We start from the raw sequence: 22,735 nt of genomic DNA on the forward strand, positions 1-22,735 counted from the left end.
GTTCTACAGGGTGTGCACATGAATTTCCTCTGTACTGAACGCCATTGTGGACCGTAACGACGAAAGAGCAAGGTGAGGTTTGTCAGTTAATTTCACCTGCATCGGTCGTTAGTTTGCGAATTTAGTTTTACCAGAGGTTGTTGCAGTAACAGTTTTCAAAAATTTCGTTTCAGTTTCACGATTAATTGTGTATTACATTAACTTTGCAAGATTGAATTCGGCCAAAACATACCAATTTCCCATGATACGAAAACGCGCCATTTCCACCGGATTTGTATGGTTATATTAAATAGAAAATCTTTCTGCTGTGGGTAAACGTGTTTGATTTTGAGTTCTTTGTAGTTCATGGAACATTATTCTATTGGGTTTCCCGTTTACTCCTATTTTCAGTTACGAAATGATTTGCTTCGCCATATCAGTTTCCGTAAAAAAAATTCTGTCCTGTTTAGTCATTACACACGAGTCATGCTTCTAAAATTTTAATTAGGTTTCACAACAGCGTCAGTTTGCATGTGTTTGAAAATTATTTTAGTTGGTACTGTCATTAAGAAATCTTGAAATTTTCAGACCTGCTACAGAATGGCTCAAGAAGCTGATATGCCAGCATTTAAGTGTGTCCTTGTTGGGGACGGAGGTACTGGAAAAACAACCTTTGTTAAAAGACACTTAACTGGCGAATTTGAAAAGAAGTATGTCGCCACACTTGGCGTGGAAGTACATCCGTTGGTGTTCCACACTAACAGAGGTGCAATTCGCTTTAATGTTTGGGATACTGCAGGGCAGGAAAAATTCGGAGGCCTTAGAGATGGTTACTACATTCAGGTAAGGAAGAAGTTATTTATTAACCTTGGCATGTGTAATAATATTGCCGATTGATTTTAGAAACATGTGGTCTTAAGAATGTGACGTCACTCAATTGCGTCGACAGAGGTCAAGTTTAGTTTATGTATATCGTAAATAATTTCAGCGCAGATTTGTTTCCTTTATGGTTTCATCTGTCTTAGCCCATCATAAACGTAGGTCTTGTTACTGCAAAGATCTGAGACACTTATTGAAATATTGTTTTTAATGTTGTACTGATTATTAGTGCAGAGCTTTTCAGGAAAAATTCAGCCGATCCGTATTGTTCGTTACTTCGTTTCCAATAGTACATCCTAGTCCTGTTATGTATGAACTTTGCAGGCAATGTGTGATTATTTGTAGTTCATAATTGAGAATAGGTAAATGTCTAACAGGCGAAGTGTATTGCTTTTGAAATACACAAGTTATAGGGATAGAGGTACTATTCGTTAGCTCGTTGAACTTGTGGTGTGGATTGGTAAGAGATCAGGCCCTAGTTTTTCATCTTGTCCTAGTTTTTGTGATCAAACAATACCACGTACATCTTTATGAAATTTTCTATATTTCCTCAAGGTTAAACAGAGCTGAATCACTAGTACTACCAATTACTTGAGAAAGTCAATCTTAATTTTCGTATTACAAGTTAGTGTATAGTGGCTGCAGTAAATGAGGAAGATCTCTTGCTAAAAGTGTCCCTGCAACAGATTATGCATTTGTTTTTTCCACTGTGCCTCCCAAACGACCTGCCTGCTGCCCCCCCTCCCCCCTCCCCACGACTTGGTTGTCAAGATAATGTAAGTGTACAGAATCCGACACATGTATGAGGAGATCTATGGTGGTTTTATTTCACCCAAAACAGCCTATTCCTTGTACAGTTCAGCTTTAATGGTTGCACTATCGCTCGGAGGATGGCATTCACCTATCGTACAGCCATTACGGCACCTTCCATGACCACCGGTGGCGTACATCAGCCCCACATAATGCCACCTCAAAGTAGCAGGGAACCTCCACCTTGTTGCACTCGTTGGACAGCCTGACCGTGTTGCCTCCTAACACATCTCCAATGATTGTCTGGTTGAAGGCATATGGAACACTCATCGTTGAAGGGAATGTGATGCCAATCCTAAGTGCTCCATTTGGCATGTTGTTGGGCCCATCTGTACTGCACTGCATGTGTATGGCATCTTGGTTGCAAAGATGAGCCTCTCCATGGATGTCGGGAGTGAAGTTGTGCATCATGCAGCCTATTGCGGACAGTTTGAGTCATTAACACGATGTCCTGTGGCTGCACAAAAGCATTATTCAACATGGTGGCTTTGCTGTCAGGGTTCCTCCCAGCCATAATCCGTAGGTAGCGGTCATAGACAGCTCCTGTCTTTCTGTATCTCCTCCCTGTCTGACCGTCACCACTTTGATTCTCTCAAATGCTTGGACACTTCCCTTGTTGGGAACCTTTCCCGGCACAAAGTAACAATGCGGATGCGATCGAACTGCAGTGTGTGTGGTTGAACTACAGATATGATCCGCGAATCTCCTTCCTGGTGGAATGACTGCAACTGATCGGCTGTCAGACCCTCCTGTGTCGTAATAGGTGCTGCTCATGCATGGTTGTTTACAACTTTGGTTGGGTTTAGTGATATCTCTGAACAGTCAAAGGGACTTTGTCTGATACAATATCCACACTCAATGTCTATCTTGAGGATTTGTGGGAACTGGGGTGATGCAAAACTTTTTTTGACTTGTGTCTTTGCAAACATGTCAAACAATATGTAGAACGCAGTAAATAGTGTTTTGCTTTATCCTTGTATCTTATTTTCTTTCTAAATGCCAAATAGCAACGAAAATTTCTTTACTCATCCAGTAACTCTGACTTCCTCAATGTTGAAATAATTTTCATTAAAACATGTTTATCTGTTTGTTCTTATATATGTATAGTTACGGTTTTTCCTCCGTAAAGTGCAAATACTTTTCCTTTCAGATACTTAATCTCTGTAGTAGAATACTAGTAGGAAAAAAATAGCAAGACCTTGTATAGCTTTTCAGTGTGCCACAAAAACGAAGCAACCAACATAAGGATTAAGATGTCATGAAAGCACAAAATCCATTTTTTATAGGAGTGAGCTTGACAGGATAGGTTATAACTTCCGATGTTAGCAGGTGCCACCATAATGTCTTCTCTCCATATGCACAGCATGCAGCATACTCACTTGGCATAGTCTTACAGGTCATTGATATCGTAGACACACCCATGTCATTGTTGGTTGTTGATTTATGTGCAGGCACGAAAGGTGCACGTACTTAGGGTGGTGAGCACCAACCAGGAGTAAGTGAAACTAAAGTAATAAGTTACTAAGAGATAAGGAAATTGGTGACTTCCAGTCAATTTTACTTCTGAAGTAAATTTATTTACCCCATTACTGGTGGAGAGCACCATTGAACAGTACACTATTATGTTAGTAACTTAAGGAGGAAATTAGGCAAAACTTTACTTCTAGAGTAAGGTGCGATCTGTGAGTTCTGTTTTTAAGTGTTGAATTCTATGGATTACCTGGACTACGAAGACCATATGGAGATGGGGGAAGAGTTTAACATCCCAAGAATATGCACAATGGAGAGAAGAGTCCCATTTGTTATGTATAGTGACAGTGATTTCAAAGATCCATTTGGGTTTTGTAAGAAATCTTCAGAGTTGCTGCTTGATATGCTGGAGCCATTACTGCAGCGTAATTGCCAGGAACCATGCTTTGTCTCATAGCTGCAATTTCTCTGTGGGCTGCGAATCTTTCGCACGGGTAATTACCAAGTTGTAGCAGAGGATCTCACTAATGTCCATCATACTACTGCTGGAATAGCTTTAATCAGTGTGAAACAGTTTAATTGGCTTGAAGCCGCTGTAGGTGTCCATGCCACATAGTCAAGAAAATATATCAAAGAACAGAAGGGAATTAGATTGAACTGGTTGATTCCCAAATGTCATAGGTGCCATAGATTGTGTACGTATACTCATACTTTGTGCTTCTGGAGCACAAGCAGAACTATATAGAAATTGCAAGAATTTTTCTATCAATACGCAAATCATCTGTTATGCCAATATGGAGATATTGAATGTGGTAAGCAGTTGACGAGGTTCCACACATGGTGCACGCATTTGGGACTTTAGTAGAGTTGCTGCAGAATTTGAAAATGGACAATACGATGGGTTGCCTGTTACAGATAGTGGATGTGCTCTCTCAAAACACCTTATGATGCCTGTGTTCAGAGCCCACACAGGAGCTGAGCACATTTTGCTACCAGATGTGTAATAAAGCGAGCGTTCGATGTTTGAAAGAAACATTTCCAAATTCACTAAAACAATGTGATTTAAACAAGTGTGGCAATGTTGTTGTGGCTGGTACAGTTCTACACAACTTTGGAGTAGAAGTTAGAGATGTCTTGCCCTGATACTGTGGAGGTGAAGGACATCAAACAATATGTATTTCAGCCAGAAGCTGATGCTGCAGGTCAAGCAGTCAGAAGATCAATTATACTTAATTACTTTAATTAAAATTGCACCTAGTTTGCTAGTAAACTTTGAAATTATTATAAAGACTTTTCCTTGTTAAATGAATAAATGAGCCACTGGATTGTCACTACTGCAATGAAAAGCGACTCATTTTATTTGTGTAATTTTATAGTTATGTTATTTTTTCTTTCTCCTTTTTTCGCTAGGGGATTAACATATTTTTATTTCTTAATTGAGTATACTAAGTCATACAATGTTTAGATTAGGCCTATTTCTGAAAATGACATTCTTTTATAATGTTGCAAATTCAGATAAATATTAGAATGTGGTATTAACAAAAATTAGTACTGATGATGAAATGATAAAAGCGAATATTATACCACACAAGAAAAAAGAACATATTAACTATTTGGAAAAAAATCAAGGAAATAAGATGTTTTATACATATTATTTTCTTATTCATTCACAAAAGCCCAATTTTCTCAAGCACATTGGCTGAAGAAATGGAACCTAAAGTTTGCTCCACTACGATCTTGTACTTACTCATAATTTCCATCTTAAGATTATGCTTGTCTTCCTCAATTTCTCTTTGTCTTCCTATTAATAACATTTTTACATTGTATTCCTCTTGTATTAACATGCATTTTTAAGGGATGAAGCTCTTCAACTTTTTCAACAACTTTTGGTTCTTTGCCATAACGGCATGTTCTCTCCCAGTTTTGCTGGGAGCATCTTCTGAGAAGCTTTCACCTTCAGCCGTTTCATTGCTACCTTCAGAACAGTTATCATCTAAGTTGCTAGAAACTATCACATTCTCAGATGTGTCACTGTCATAAACTCCAGCTATCCCCTCAAACTTGTGGGATCATATCGACAACCATTTGCCTTATATTGCCGATATTTGTCTCGCCTACTGCACCACCAGTTTTCTTTGCTTTCACTTTCATATCCTTCCAAATTACTTTAAGCTGCTACTCGTGTCAGAGCTTCTCTGTTGTATTCAACTGTATTTTTCCCAAGCACCCTTTTCCCTTTTTAACATGTTGACTTTGTGCTTTTTAGATTCAATAGTAGTTTTGTACTTTGTCATTATTTCAGCTTAGACACTGGACTCTCATTCGGGAGGACGATGGGTTCAATCCCACGTCTGACCATCCTGATTTAGGTTTTCTGTGATTTCCCTAAATTGCTCCAGGCATATGCCGGGATGGTTCCTTTCAAAGGGCACGGCCGACTTCCTTCCCCGTCCTTCCCTAATCCGATGAGACCGATGACCTCGCTGTCTGGTCTGCTTCCTCAAAACAACCCAACCCCATTATTTCAGCAGACCTCTTTCTTTTCATTTTCCGGTATGTTTTTTGAATGTTTCTTGGCAACCTGCATGTTGCTGCTAGCTCATACTTCAAACTGGCACTAAAATTAATACAGGTCTTCAACTGGACATTGGTAGTTGTAGATATCGGGGTTAACAATAGATTCATTCATTAATATTAAGTTTCTTTTTCACAATACACAGATCATATCATTAATCAGTATAATAGCATTTAGATTTTCCAATTTTAATAATTCAATTCAGAAATACTTTCTAGCTTCTAAAATTATAGTGACAAACATAAATTTCGCAGAAGGTGTTGCACTAATGTTGCTGACAATAAATATTTTCCAAGAGGGTACTTACTGTATGTGCAAGCATCGTGCAGAAATCGCTTACTTCTTTAGTAAAAAGGTATTACTACTTTAGTTACAACTGAAGAAATAAATACAAATTGAGCTCTCCAGCAGTTACTAAAAGAGTATATTACTACAGAAGTAATTTACTAAAGTAGTAAGAGTTACTACAAGAGTAATTTATACTAGTTTGGTGCTCGCCACCTTTAGAATTGGTGATTTTGAGCAGAAAGTTGCTTCATGTAAAATGGGTATAAAACTTTGTCATGGGTGGGATGGCAGATGAACATAGCATTGAATCCCCACCAACATTTCAGAATTGGAAAAAAAATTAAAACAATTGCAACCCTTGGTCATGAAAATGAAGTCTTTTTCGGCCACTTCTAAGAATGCCTTCGTCGGAAATAAAACATTTAAAACTGGCAGGTCACACATAAAATAAACATAAGATGCAGGCCACTAAGGGCTGCACCACATGTTGAGCTGTGGTAGCATTACACTGAGATGCCCGCGTTAGCAATTGCGGGCAGGTGAACGTTATGCCAAAAGTGCCTTCTAGCAGCCGCAGGCACAAACTTGCTACTTAACATTGCAAATATAGACAGGTGAAGTGTCTAATACATGAAGTAAGAGGCAATATTTTATCTGACAGCAGCAGACATGGTAACAATTATAAGAGCTTAGAAGAACAGTTTAAAGGCTGAAAAAGGCCATTACAGAATTACAAAAGGGAGCTGAATAACCCGGTGAATAAAAACACAGTTTAACGTGAAATGTAGTTAATATAAACCATTTAATGAACAACTAGTTACGAAATGAAAAAAATATTTCGGTAACTGCACAAGGAACACGAAATCAAATATCAAGTAATGGCTTTATACCATTGAAGAAACTTCCATTACATAATTGTTGCTGCTTATTAAGAATGAGGCATCATTTTGAGAAAGATGTTTAAAATTTTCTAGTTCTTCAAGAACCTCCAATCTACTCCCTTTCTTCTCAGTGTGCAAAATGTTGATATTGTGAACAGCTTTAGGTGTGTGACCTTTAGTTAGAAAGTGGTCAGCAAAAGACAAATTTTGGATATTAGGCTATACTGCGCATGCACAGCTACGATGACGAAGGCAGCCCGTGCTTGGTGCTTGCTCTGCTCATACGCTTTTCGTCGCATTTCTGGCAGAATTTCGTGGGTGGTGGGGCATCCTGTGACCATGTGCAGCCCTGCGGTAATTTGTTGAGAGGATGTACGGAGTTGTACTTGGAGCAATTGTTTTATCATATCCCACCCAGATAAAGGATGCAAATACGGAAGCAGTTCTTGGCAAAATATCATTTCAAAATTAGGCTAGACAGCACGAAGTATCACAATGTTTTGCTATGGGGTGACTTTGACAGATTTTAATTTGTACTCTGCAATATTGGTATGTAGCATTTCCAACAGGTTTACATCTACACAGCACTGCAAAAAGCTAGTATAATGGAATACTGATTTCTTGCATAACAAAAAAAAAAGTTTCTTGTGTTGCTTACAACGGAATAAAGGACAATAAATTTCACGACTATTTCAAAATGTGTAAAAAAATTAACAAGGTTGCCTGTGAGGCAAAGAAACTGTACAACTGACAGTTTATATTCTACTCGAGGAATAAATATGAAGCCACGCGGAGAGTTACGATAAAACACGGTACGCTGCCAATCTACAATTTAGTATAGAATGGCATTCTATAAATTTAAGATGTAAACACAGGTTAAGAAATAATTTCAGACCTAGAGGAAGTACTAGACAAGTGCCTTGTGATTGGAAAAACACTTTCACAGAAGGCAGATTTGTAAAATTCTGCCTCGGGTGTCATATTTTAAACAAAATATTTAGTTCAAAACTACTGACCAAATTTGCCTACTTAGTCAACTTCAAGTAAATGTTTATGTATGTTCGTACGTATGTAGCATTAAGAGATCTTACAGAGTCATAAAAGGAACAGGACATCAGATACTACTCCAGCAGCATCGGAATTTCGTAAACCATACTAAAATGCTTCATTCCACTCTAATTACGCATTTCTATGTCTAGATGCACTCCGAAGTACCTGATATTCAGCTCAGTGGTTTCCATGATACCAATTTTCTTGGAGGTCCAGTACTGTATTCTCATGTTTGGTTCCTTATTATGGTATAACGTCATTCGTCCCAGAAAATGAAAATTTGCTCTAGAAATTGAAAGTAGACAATAGTGCGGAATGGAACACTTCGTTTCAAATAAACTAACTGCCTCAGCGGAAAAAAATTAATAGAAGCAAATTTCTCTACAAAACTGACAGAAATAGCTTCTTTAAGACATTAATGGTTGATTGCTAATAACGTGGAAATAATTGAAACTACTGACTTATTTTGGTCTTGGCAGTATAGTTTCAGCTCTGAGACTGCAGACGTGTGTGCAAGTTGTGTGTGTGTGTGTGTGTGTGTGTGTGTGTGTGTGTGTGTGTGTGTGTGTGTGTGTGTGTATGTCTAGTGCTGACAAAGGCCTTAATGGCCGAAAGGTATGAGTGTGTGAATCTTTTTATTGTGCCTATCGCGACTTGGCATCTCCGCTATATGGTGAGTAGCAACTTTCCTTCTCTGGTATTATTACATTTCATCCTGGATTTTCCATTGCTTTATTTTGGTCTTTCATGGTTATGAGAATCTATATTAAATCACTTGATGGCTCCCGGCCACAGAAATCTGTTTTGTGGGAGCTGTAAACAAAGAGACCAGCAGCATCACGAAATATATACACGGGTCACGTGGAGGAGGACTCCCCCACTATAACTCGGCTTGCTCTGTGCGTGCGTGAATCTGGCAGTTTGGGCGTGCCTGAAAACTTTTTCCGGGTAGCATCTGGCTACTTGCTGCTACTGCTCATATGGCAAACAGCCATGCTTCAAGTAGCCAGAAGTGGGAGGAAGGCATTGCTCATACGCGAATTCAGCTCTGCACATGCACACGAACCTGCTGGCATCTGCTCGTACTGACCTATAGACACCAGAGTTTTTCAAAGGGGAATGGGTCAACTTTAAATTATAAATGTGTTTTTTCCCTTAACTATTATTGGGTGAAAAGGTGACATTACAGTTGTATTTATTACGAAGAAGGCGTTGGATCTGATAAGAGATGGCTCCCAAGAAAGGAATAGAAAAACTTCTTCTTTAGGCTAGACTCAAATGATAAAAGTGCCGAGTGCAGTAACTCTTTTTACAGTTTTCTTTTTAAGGTGTTATCCACTACGACAGGTTTTTATTCATTATTAACTGCTATCATTTTGATTATATTAATTTCTTCCTCAAATTTCTCTTTAGAGTGGAATAGAAATAGCTCTGTGAATAGCAAAGTGAAAGAAAGTGAACGCATGAGATTGTGGGTGCAAAGGAGACGCAGGTATGATTTGATTGGTATGATTCTTTACAAAAAACATTAAATGAGTTTTTATTTTCTTCTACTTTAAGCATCAAGTCAAGAAAATTCAGTTTACAGGCCTCATTTCAGAGTTAGCTAGTGAAGGTATTTTCTCATGAAGTTCATTGAAGAGATTGAAAATATGGTGAATGCCATCAAGAGGTCCTTCGTAGATGACTAAAACGTCAACATATCTGAAATAGGAGAGAATGCCTAGTGCTGTATTAAGAACTTTCTTCTAGAGTGTTAATGAAAATGTCAAAGGATACCAGCTAATGGATTTCCCATACTGTCGGGTTGCTGATAAAATTCAAAGTAGTTGTATTTGACTAAGACTGTAATTAGATTCATAAAGTCAGCAATTTGTTCATCTGAAAGTTCTTTCTTGAAATGACATAAATTTTTCCCACAACTTGTACGGGAATGGTTGTATAAAGATTTTTGATGTCTTCTGAAAACAACTTGGTATCTGGGCTGCATTCCAAATCTTTTATTTTATAACTAAGGTGTGTCTATTGGGGATGGAATGATTGTTCTCGAAAATGAACTATTTTTCAGAGTTTCATAAAGAAATTTTGCTAAATCGTGGTATGTGCTATTCATACTATTAAAAATCGGATGTATTGCATGGTTAGGTTTGTTAATTTTGAATTGAGTTTTGGGGGCTTGAGGGCTCATGTTGATAAGGATTTTCTTATGGAAAGGTTTGATTAAAAATTTTGCGTCACTGATAGCTGACCTGACTTCTTTTTATAATTCAGGAGTCAGATCCTCGTGCAGATCCAAAATATTATTTTTGTTAAAAATCAATGTTTTAGAAACATCCAGAATTGTCGGCAATACCTAAAGAACAACCTTCGTCAGACTTAGTTATTAAAGTGTCGGCTTCTAAGTTTATTATAGATAGATTTAACCAATTTCCTATTATGTGTAACATTTTGAAGGCAGGCCCTGTTTTTCTACTAAGAATGTTAGCTACATCAAAGGCAATCTAATTTGACATGAAGGTTAAATATTTCAGAACTACTCTGAATTTTGCACTTACTTGAAAACATTGGCTTCAAATTATTATTTTCTTACAAAAATTGCAGTTGAAGACCTTCACTGATGGGACACCATGTGAAGTAAAATCTGTTTCCATAGGTTAACATAAATTTTCTTATATACATTTATAGATGAATCAATATTTAACATATTGGGATCTTACTTCGTATTTAAATGACATTGTAGGGTAGTTTTGTTACCTATAAATAAGAAATTTCAGTACAGTGTTAGAGTACCTAATTATTTTAACAATCCCCTTCTTAAAAAGCTAGTGAGATAACTACTCACTCACTTTCAAAAAAAGTCTTAACTTTCCTGAAAATTCACTAATATATTTCTGATATGTTAGCTGTCTGGATTTGGGAGAATACAAAGAACTTGTTCAAACTCTGTAGATGTTATTAACTTTGACCACCATTGCTGAGTACCCTGCAAATCTCGTATACACAATCTGTATTTCTTAATTTTCTAATAGAGCACTCTGTGTGGTTGCAGCTTACCTATATTTGCAGATTTATTTATTGCAGTTTGAGACTCCTAACAGAATAAAAGGCGTATTTTTGACAGCTGTTTCTGGCTCTGTAACTTCTTAGATATTTCTACAGGTCTTTGAAATATGGTTGTTGATTGCTGCATGGAAAGTCCATATATTAGACAATTTACGCTGGATGTAAGTTGAAAAACTTGATTTCAGTATATACATGTCCTTTTTAAAGCAAAAACCTTCCTTTGTTTAAGTCATATGATTTTGCAAGCTAACTGGTTTTACCAGTTGCTGGACCTAAAATAGACCTGACATCCTCCATACCAGGTAACTGGCTGCTCATTTTATAATTTGTGAAAATGTTTTGTATTTTGCACAGGCTATCTATCACCTGTGAGTTGCTTTTCCATGTGCTTTTTTTACGACTAAGTGCCATTTTGAAGGGCTGGTAGGAAGCCTTTTCTTTACCTGAGAACCAGCTTTGCCAAGGGATTAAAGACATTTGTATGAGTGTATTTGGGAAGCACAGGTCTCTGTTTCATATTCAGTCAGTGCAGAATTTTAAGCCTGTCCTAGGTTTTCCTTTCAGCTTCCTTCTTACAATCGCCAATTAAAATTTTTGCAGAGGTTGCCTGTATGTGTGTTTCCTCATCTTTTTCTATTGTGCTGTTTTTCTTTATGGGTTTGTATTTGCTGGCACCATACTGCAACTTTTCGCAATGATTTCTCAAACTCTACTGGTACACTCTTTTCCCATTTTCTGCATTAATGAGGTCAGTGCTGCGCGGTTTACGTCTCCCGCCAGAGGTTAGTCCTCCCTCTGTGTGTGTGTGTGTGTGTGTGTGTGTGTGTGTGTGTGTGTGTGTGTGTGTGTGTGTGTGTGTGTGTGTGTACTCATTCTTCCTGTACTCCATGTCCAAATGGAATTGGGAAAACCCCTAATAACTGGTACAGTGAGATGTACCACACTGCCATGCACTTCAGTGGTTTGCAGAGTGTAGATGTAGACCAACAATTAGAAGAGAATAAATTTTCATACAGCTGTCTCCTCTTTCAGTTTGAGGGCAAAGTATCTCAGTTACCAAGTTTGATTGTCCATTTCTAGAAGCCTGATATAATCCGATTCAGAGTGTAATACTTCTGTTAAGTTTTTCATGGGGTAAATTTCTCACACAATTGCAACCATTCCCAGGACTGTAATCTTGTTTCCTTTTTCTTCTTCGTATGTGCTGCTAAATTCAATGCAAGAAATGATTGGTCTGCAGTGGTGGTGATTCCCACTATTATCAAAATACCTGAAACATGAAGAAGAGTGAACTTGACAAATGAGTTACAGGGGTCTTAAGGATGCATGGTATTTATAAATGGTGGAAAAATCGAATTTTTAATGACTTAAATTCTGTAGTCTTTCCTGATTACATTGGTATATACATTATAGGGTTTCAAATGAAATATATACACACACCAAATTTTATAGCTACGGTTATTTATGCCTTCTCTATTTCTGTTGCAGAAAGCAGTATTATTTCGAAACGAACAGTAAACTTTGTTTCCAGTGATAATACGTATGATACATTATATATGTTGGTAACAGTGCAGGTTTCTAGTGCCTGTAAATCATTATCTTTGCTAGTATTTACCTTTATTTTGCTGAAGCAATTTGTTCATGTGTTACTGAATACTCCCATTTACATCACGTTTCATAAAAGACATAAAAAAACTCTACACAAAATAGAAAATTTATACACTCTGGTAGTTGTTTCATTAGTCACCTCATATTATCCATAAATATAATAGTATATTCAATTTTATATTGTCTAGATCACTTCTTTTCGTTGATTCTCTTAAATTGTCATATCCAGTGTTCTAAGTAAAAAGGTTAGAGGATAGTAGTAGATGTTAGGAATAAATGACAGAATAGTTTGAGATTTTAAGGGAATTCAGTGCAGGAAAATTAGTTTTGAAGAAACACCGAAAACAGCTCAGAATCCTAGTCATCTTTCCACCCATTAACTCAGAATGTTCACGTCCTTGGGGATAGATGACTCTGCCCAGGTCCCATGGATCACGATATTAACTTTTCACTAGCTCTGTCAGACCAGTCTCTTTAAATTTCTTTTCAAAGTTTATACTTCCCTACTCTGAGGCTTACCCTTGAAGGTATCCCACAACAAATTCAATATTTTTAGAATCTTCCCAATTCTTTGGCAAAGCTTGGTTGAATATTTTCAAAAAATGGGTCGGATGTACTTCTCCATTGGGCTTGAATTTAAGGAATTGCCTGGATAATCCTGAGTTAGCTCCCCATTGCAAATGAGTTACTACTTCACTGGGTAACACAACATTAGATGACATTACCTGTTTTTTCTACTTTGTCCTGGAGAAGCTTGACTTCTCTCCACAGGTCATCTATGCCCTTCCTGGTATCAGTAATTCGAAAGAAGCAAGAGGCGACATATTCCTGGATGTTATTCTCTCAGTGACTTTCCAATCTATAATTTCTTCAACTTGTTCCTCCAGACTACTTACATTTACGATATCAGAGTTTGCTATTTTCTCTTTGAAGCTTCTTTCTACATTGTAGACTTGTGTACTTACACCTGTAATTTGCGATTGAATGACAGTTATTAATTTGTTCAGCTTATCTGCATTCTCTTTTAAAGTATTCAATTCCAGCTTTACAGCATTAAACTTAACATGACATACATTTCCAAAGTATTCTAACTTTTCATTGAGTTCGGATTCTACAGTATTACATCTGTCTTCAGTGTTAAATTCGAACTTTTTTGATAGATCAAGGAAATTATCATTCTGTTTCAGACTAAGGTCAGTAAACATTTGATTTACGTGAAGGGTCAAAGAACTAGGCAATTCATTCTTTAAATCTATTTTTAAATTACCTACTTTATTGTTTAATGCATTGATTTCAGTCTTCATAGCCTTTGTATAGATTACTAAATACTTTACTTTGTGGATTGACTTTGGCATTTAACAAACCTAAAGTTTCACTCTGGGCCTTCAATTGAGCATTTGAGTTATTAAAGCTTCATGCTTGGCCTTCAGTTGAGCATTTACAGCTTCACTCTGGGTATCTAATTGAGAATTTACTGATTCTAGTTTTTCACGCATTTCGCATTTTGATTAAATTTACTAATTCAGACCAGTCAGGCACTTCTTTGCTAACTTTCATAGCCATGGCTGGTTCTAAAGTTTCCCCAACTTGCTGTATGTTATCCATACTTCTACGAACTTTAGACCTCATGAGCATTAAAAGATTAACTTTAAGTATAATAACGGCACTATATAAGTTTGCACAACAGTTTGTATGACTTTGTACTGAAACGAAAGTTCTGTTTTACACTCACTCGGTGGAGAATTTGTGTTGTCGGTGAGCGGATATGGAGGCAGGTCAGCACTGGTAAAAATAAACTGGTGCCGGCGGCATCGGATGTTGGTTTCCGCGTCTGCGTACCCGCGATGTATTTGAGAGCTCTACACTCCTCGCACCGGATCTTCTTAGTCGTAGTGTTCTAGGTGTATTTCTTCTTAGAGAAACACAGTATAATGTTCTCTATTTCTCAATTCAAAATTTTGCTCCTTTAAATACTTGATAAAGTTCCCTTGTCTCGGAGTGATTCTTTGTTTGGTTTAGTTCTTTTACGAGATGACTTGTTGTCCGCAGCCGATCTCCTTCACTGGCTTCTGGAATCTCTTTAAACTTCTTCTCCAAAGAGTGATGCTAGGTACAGGAATATTTAAAATTCTCCCTCTACTTGTAAAATAAGTAGATACTTGAATGTTACTTTTCATCAACTAATGATATATATTAAAACTTCATACAAAACAAACTTCTTTTCCTCACATAAACATCTGACTTCTTGTAAGTCACTCGTATCACCTCACGCCAGAAACAAATCTATCAACATCCACAAAAGAGTTGGTTTAATAACCAAAACTCTATCACAGGATTCAGGAAATATGTCTTGCCTCTAGCAAGGCTGGAATAAGAGTTCTTTTTTCACTAACAATAGCCACTGACACTATCACAGAGCCACATAAATACTCCATGGTCCTCTTTTACGCACTTACTAAACATCCATGGACTGCCAGACAGCTACTTGTTGGTGCCGTTCGACCGCCGTGTCTACATTCTTGGAGCAATTGAATGTAAACTAGCTCCCCCCCCCCCCCCACACACACACACACGTGCGGCAGATGTGGACCACAATCTGTTGGTTATCAACTGTAGATTAAAACTGAAGAAACTGCAAAAAGGTGGGAATTTAAGGAGATGGGACCTGGATAAACTGACTAAACCAGAGGTTGTACAGAGTTTCAGGGAGAGCATAAGGGAAGAATTGACAAGAATGGGGGAAAGAAATACGGTAGAAGAAGAATGGGTAGCTCTGAGGAATGAAATAGTGAAGGCAGCAGAAGATCAAGTAGGTAAATAGACAAGGGCTAGTAGAAATCCTTGGGTAACAGAGGAAATATTGAACTTAATTGATGAAAGGAGAAAATATAAAAATGCAGTAAGTGAAGCTGGCAAAAAGGAATACAAACGTCTCAAAAATGACATCGACAGGAAAGTCAAAATGGCTAAGCAGGGATGGCTAGAGGACAAACGTAAGGATGTAGAGGCTTATCTCACTAGGGGTAAGATAGTACTGCCTACAGGAAAATTAGAGACCTTTGGAGGAAAGAGAACCACTAGTATGGATATCAAGAGCTTAGATTGAAACAGTTCTAAGCAAAGAAGGGAAATTAGAAAGGTGGAAGGAGTATATAGAGGGTCTATACAAGGGCGATGTACATGAGGACAATATTATGGAAATGAAAGAGGATGTAGATGAAGATGAATTGGGGGGGGGGGGGGTACGATACTGCATGAAGAGTTTGACAGAGCACTGATAGACCTGGGTCTAAACAAGGCCCCAGGAGTAGACAACATTCCATTGAAACTACTGACAGCCTTGGGAGAGCCAGTCCTGACAAAACTCTACCATCTGGTGAGCAAGATCTATGAGACAGGTGAAATACCCTCAGACTTCAAGAAGAATATAATAATTCCAATCCCAAAGAAAGCAGGTGTTGACAGATGTGAAGATTACTGAACTATCAGTTTAATAAGTCATGGCTGCAGAATACTAATGCGAATTCTTTACAGATGTATGGAAAAACTGGTAGAAGCCGACCTTGGGGAAGATCAGTTTGGATTCCGTAGAAATGTTGGAACACGTGAGGCAATACTGACCCTACGACTTATCTTAGAAGCTAGATTAAGAAAAGGCAAACCTACATTTCTAGCATTTGTAGACTTACAGAAAGCTTTTGACAATGTTGCCTGGAATACTCTCTTTCAAATTCTAAAGGTGTCAGGCAGTGCCTGAGGGAGGAGGGAGATTGTCCTATATATACCTGGTGCCGGCCCACTGCCGGTCAGTAAATCAGCGCACCTGATGATGGCAACATGGTAGATAGTCGAAATATTGTCCTAATGCACACTCACACCAGGCAGTTCACCCAAGATTTATTACGTCATACAATATGCCTAGAGAAATTTAAGAACCACAATGAGTTCAATGTTTATGGTGATACCTTGGTAACAAAACTGGAGTGTTGTGGACATGTGGCAAAAGAGGATGGGTGCTAGGTTGAGGAAGCTGTGAAGAGAAATTAAAGGAAAGTTGCTATCTGATGGAAAAAGTCTGGCTGAGAGCAGATTGACAGAAACTTAAATAGTTCTTCAGAGTTACTGTGACGGGCCATTAGATGAACTGCACCTCAGAATGATGTTAAGCAATGAGAGAAGCTGCTGTGTGGGCCACCTACTTTCATGAGTTGTCCACAGATGACCACCCTGTTCACGAACTTGGCCCCAAAGGAGCAGATTCTTGGCGTGATTACCAAAAAAGCAAAAGAAAATGGTCAAATATACTGTCATAAGCTTCTCTTCCTGAGCCTGTTATGAAATAAAATCAGTTTTTAGAGACCTCAGTGACCCTGTTTTGCTTAGTAAATGTCTTCATTGAGCACTCTGAATACAAATGAAAGTTTCAGCCATTGCATATGGGAAAGATTACCCAAGAATGTTTTTGTAGGACAAAATATATTAAAAGTTGGTGTACTAGTTGCAGTGATAAGTTTCAGTGGTGGAGTGACAAGAAGGTTGGAAGTCCTGGGAACTTCAGGCATAAAATGTGGCTCTAGTAAGGCAGATAAATTGCTTATGTGTGACAGACAACAGGTGCATGAAGCTGAAAGATTTGCTGTTAAAGCTACCAAAGAAGCAAGAAGCGCCAAAAGGGATGCCAAGAGGAAGGTTGAAGATGAAGAAATGCTGCAGGATGAAGACAGTGCTTCAGGAATGTTCTGAGGCACAGTTTATTTGTACTTGTATCTTCCTTCGCAATTTCCTGCAAGTTGTATTTTTCAGAATTCAGGTACAAATATTTCCTGAAGTTTATAAAGCATTGCTGTAATTTTTTTCTGCAACTTGCAATAGTCCATACATATGTAGTAGACCTAAGCTTTATTGCTGAATCAAATAAATTATAGAAAAAAATTAGGAAAAAATTAAAATATAGGATGATATTTTTTATCTTTCCCATATATGTATTAGGTGGAATTACATAGGTATAGTACCTCAGCCATCATCTCATGCATATCTGGTAAAAATTTGGTCTCCTTCAAATGTATAACATTGGATTAAATGGTACCTCAATTTGAGGAAGCATTTTGGAAAAAATTGCATCAATTCCTTTGTATTTTTTAATAGTCCTTAGCAGGTTTAGAGATCTTAAAAATACTTCCTAATTTGTACTGCATTACCTGATACCAACAAAAATCTGTGAAACATATACATTATAAACAGTGCCTAAAAGAAATAGGTGTTGATTTTCATATAATATTGAACAGGAAAAATACCCTGTATTCTTAAGTAACTGGTACCTTCAGTGAGAGTGTATTATACTGTGCCGACTTTGTCATGGGAGACTGCATAGTGCAACCACATACTTGGAAAAAATTTGTTGATGACAATTGAATGTGTTATCAACAGGTACAAGTGGTGCTTCTGATTTCTTTAAAAGATAATTGTGTTGTACAGTGGATGCTTGGTATATTGGACATACTTTTGTTCTTGTTGAATAAACTTGTACTGAAGTGGTGTACCAATTGCATGAGTAGTAGCTTACAAGTGTGGGGTGCAACAGAAAATTAAATAATACATTGTGTAAATATTGAATACCTTTCGAGGCAATGCCTTTCACTTTTAATAAAATTTAATGTCTTTACAGGGCCAGTGTGCGATTATAATGTTTGATGTCACATCACGTGTTACATACAAGAATGTACCCAATTGGCATAGAGACCTTGTAAGGGTCTGTGAAAATATCCCAATAGTTCTTTGTGGAAATAAGGTTGATATTAAGGACAGAAAAGTTAAAGCAAAAAGCATCGTTTTCCACAGGAAGAAGAATTTGCAGGTAAAATCTTGAACAAGACACAACATTGTATTTTTTTGTAGTAATTTTATTACCTGTTAAATGACTGAACATTTTTTACAGTATTACGATATCAGTGCAAAGAGCAACTACAATTTTGAAAAGCCTTTCCTGTGGTTAGCTAGAAAGCTAATTGGTGACCCAAATCTGGAGTTTGTTGCCATGCCAGCTCTTGTGCCTCCTGAGGTGACAATGGACCCAACATGGCAACAACAAATTGAAAATGATCTGAAGGTTTGTAAAAGAAATTCTTGCTTAATTGGATCTGATTTGAGCCACAATATTAGTACTACAGAAGTTAGCTGAAGGTCTGTCACTGTTAGCTTCGTTTATAATGTATTATGTATTCCACTATTAATGATGGGTTCTTTTTCAGGAAGCATCAGAGACTGCTTTGCCTGAAGATGATGAAGACCTGTAAGACACTTTTAATTCTGCTCCGAAGTACCCATGCATAAAATTTGTTTTTACTGCCACAGTCAAGAGAACTCTGCCTTGTTACATAAAGTGTTTGGACTATAACAAGCAGACTGCATCAGTAACTTACTTTCGGCAAGTTCGAGTGTACGGTGTTGTGTACTTTGGTGTTGAGCTTTGTGTGAATGGAAAGCTGTTGATGCTGTACTATTTTTATAGCGAGCAGTGTGAGAAGAGTGACAAACTGAAATGTTTTATCAGAGTGTTACAAAAGACTTGAAAAACACAACAGAAAATTTTGTTTATACACTGAATACTGTTTGTTCTTGTGAATTATGGTTAATTACAATGGAATCCATCTTTGGAACCCAGAAATTCTTGTTCCTTTTTTATAAATGTCAACTTTACACTTATAATTTATCATAACACATGAAGTTAATTTTTCTGCAAATAATAAAGTGACAAAAAGTTTATTTGGTTTTAATCAACTTGGTTAAAAGCCCTTACGTGTGTAACAAAGTTTTAGTGGATAAAGTGCAGTTGTCTAGTGTTTGTATAGCCATTAAATTATGGAACTGCTTAGTTAGATAGTTTCTCTTCTTGTCTATGTAACTGAGGTATTCTTCCATGTACTTTATAACAGAAGTATTGCACTAGTTCAGCAAATAATAGCAGCTAATGGGATTTTCACTCTGCAGCAGCGTGTGCGCTGATACCAAACTTCCTGGCAGATTAAAACTGTGTGCCGGACCAAGACTCAAACTCAGGACCTTTGCCTTTCGCGGGCAAGGGCTCTACCAACTGAGCTACCCAAGCATGGCTCACGCCCCATCCTCACAGCTTTACTTCTGCCAGTACCTTGTCTCCTACCTCTCATTAACAGAGCAAAAATATTCTAATATTCCTGATTTCAATTGATAACTCGGAACAAGATCTCTCCTCCCCCCCCCCCCCCCCCTTACCCCACCTTTTGTGCTATTGCTATTTTTTTTACACACAAAATTTGTAATGTCCTTAACTGCTGCTTAAATGACCATTTTGGAAAACATATTTAGGTGTTTCTGTGATATAAAAAGTAAAGGTTCATGGGGGAGGAATGTATCATGAACAGATTAAGTTGGAAGTTATAAGCAAAAACTCAGTAAGTTATGTTTGGTGTGCTGACAAGAAGCCAAAGTATGTTTTATGTACAGAAGGTAGAAATTCACGTTTATTATGTCACATAACTTGTGTAGGTGTATAATTGTGCAAAGCTCTCATGCTTGTTGATAGTGCCAAGGATGAGAAGTCTTGTCACATGCTCTTAGCACACCGACTGCTGGCTGTGTAAACCTTTCTTAGAATTCATTTTTGTGGATTCTAAATACTTTTTGTGAAGATGATTAGCCAACATTTAACTGAGATAACAATCTCTTGTGAAAGCTTGAAACTACTCAAAGCTCACATAATTCCAACTTTAAATTCTAGTTTTCCTTTTTCGTTTCTTCCCCCAAAATAAAAAGTCAGTTGGCAACAAAGGCCGTTCACTCTGAAATAATTCAAATCTGGTTGCTGTAGCACCCAGTGACAATGAAATGGAATATAGCATCCAGTCACAATGAAATGGAATAAGGTTCAGTTTTTCCATATATTTCTAAAGAATGTTGGGTTTTGAAAAAAAAAAAAATGAAAGCCTCCAACAGCAAAATAATTGATGGCCTTAGTAATCTATTCTACTTTCAACAATTGGAAACATAAAACCATAATCATACATTATTTTCCCATAGAACAATTTTGTATGGTGTGAAGTATTTTCAAACCTGTCTTCTTGGTGTGATTATTTTGCACTCTTTACTGAACCTATAACAAAGGAAAATGCTGAAAATAAACACCTCTCAACAAACGATTTTACAAAATCGTAAATACTCACTTAAAGTAGGTCTTCTTGCACAATCAGGATTGGCTGCTTTAGAAAACTACTTGCCTCTTGCAACACAATGATGACCAGCCAAGCCTGTCCATATACGTGCCTTTCTATTTAAAACTGAGAGGACTTGTACCCTGTCAAATGTGGGGACCGGCAATGCAACGAAACTTGTCTCGGTCCTTTTCTTGTACAAGACCTGCAATGTGACTAGAAACGCAAAGTGTGACTAGATCAAGGGAACTGGTTGGCCATTCACTGGGGCCATGTCTTTGTAGTAACTTTTCAGGAAGTGGTTGAAGGTTTTTGTGAGAAGATATGGAAAGTGAACTGGAGCTGTGTGTTGAACTCTCGTACATCATGGTCAGACAAGTTATGTTTTCAGCAAGTCGGTGGTACATCTCGTAAACAGTGTACACTATTTTAGCAATGTGAGGAAGAAGCAGATATGGGTCCATTAATCATTCATTGCCTGTAGTGTATTTAATATCTGAGTACTGTCTTGGTATCAGTTCATTCCAATCTTCTGTTAGTTGTTCTCTCTCTCTCTCTCTCTCTCTCTCTCTCTCTCTCTCTCTCTCTCTGTGTGTGTGTGTGTGTGTGTGTGTGTGTGTGTGTGTGTGTGTGTGTGTGTGTGTGTGTGTGTGTGTTCGTTGCTCCTCCTACCTCTGTCCATCTTGTACCCCACATTCTTCTTTCAACACTAGCTTGTCATCTCCACCCCAACAGTGAGATGTCAGTTCTAACCCCATGATATTTCCTTCATTTGGGGGGGGGGGGGGGGGTTGGTGAGCAGTAGTTTCATAAAGATTTGAAATTGTGTTAAGTTTGTTGCAAGTAACTAAGTACTTCTGTTTCCAGAATACTGGATGAATAAAATCTATTCACACATCGTGGGCTACACTTTTTTCTTGCCTCCAACCCCTTTTATAAGCAGCTGATTTTCACCCCCACTGCTTCTTTCCAATCAGGAAGTTGTGTGCACTAAGTTTGGTTAAAATCAGTCCTATGATTCATGAGGGGTTTCTCTGCACAAAAATCATACCCAAGTCTGTAATCTGTTGCACAATGCCACTTCATGTGGGATACTCAACATGCAACTAAAAGCTGCATGCTTACAGACATTTGCACCAGGACTGACCTAGTTAGTTTATAAATCATGTTGTGTGAAGTTCTTTGTTCTTCCTATTTTCACCTGTCATAATGTAACTGGTTGTTTGCCTACTCATTATTTCCAGCTGTGTACATGATGTATCAAATTAATATATTGTGTAAGTAATTGACTGCAGCTCGATTTGTTTATGTCTTACATTACTTCATTGAAACCAGGGTTCCTTGTATCCATTCATCAGTGTGAAAATTCTCATTACAGAACTATCTCTTACCATTCCTGGGAAATTGTCAGTTCATGCATCAAAAGAATTTTTCCTGATACACTAGATTTGTCATATGCGGCTATGCCCTGTGCAGCTGTTTGGTGTCAGCATGCCAGATACATAGTAAATGAGGCAAAGAAAACAAATTCCAACATTGGTAAAATGTAGAAACTTAAAAGTTTAATAGTAAATTTGAGTTTGTCAAATGTTATCAAAATACTAACTGGCACAATCCACTAGAGCTTTATTTACCTTTTTCATTTTAAGGCTTTTAAAATAGGTATGAAAGTAAAAAAAGTAGGTTACTGTGGAAATATTTGCATATAAATCTGAGAAGGGAATAAGGAAGACAGCCAAAGAAACTACCACCAATGGAAGTGTAATTTACAGTGGCATGGTCTAATATTCTGAGGCAGAAAGGATTCTGCTTCAACATTTGTAACCCACAAATAACTGTAAAATGTGTGGCAGATATTGCAATGTACATCAAGAAATCTGATCTTTATCGGAATATGTAGAGGGTGTGTTCCCTTGAGGTAAAAATGCAGAAACTTATACAAGAAT

General features: G+C 37.6%; 1 protein-coding gene across 1 annotated transcript; it reads left to right on the plus strand.

Moving 5' to 3' along the window:
• The first annotated feature begins 9 nt into the window (after positions 1-9).
• On the plus strand, positions 10-19,365 carry LOC126178420 (GTP-binding nuclear protein Ran). Its single transcript, XM_049924530.1, has 5 exons — positions 10-72; positions 568-822; positions 18,269-18,457; positions 18,539-18,709; positions 18,852-19,365. The coding sequence occupies exons 2-5, from the start codon at positions 580-582 to the stop codon at positions 18,894-18,896; spliced, it is 648 nt and encodes a 215-aa protein (XP_049780487.1). The 5' UTR covers positions 10-72; positions 568-579; the 3' UTR covers positions 18,897-19,365.
• The last annotated feature ends 3,370 nt before the right edge of the window (positions 19,366-22,735 follow it).

Source organism: Schistocerca cancellata, chromosome 1 (assembly GCF_023864275.1).
Source record: "Schistocerca cancellata isolate TAMUIC-IGC-003103 chromosome 1, iqSchCanc2.1, whole genome shotgun sequence".
NCBI lineage: Eukaryota > Metazoa > Arthropoda > Insecta > Orthoptera > Acrididae > Schistocerca > Schistocerca cancellata.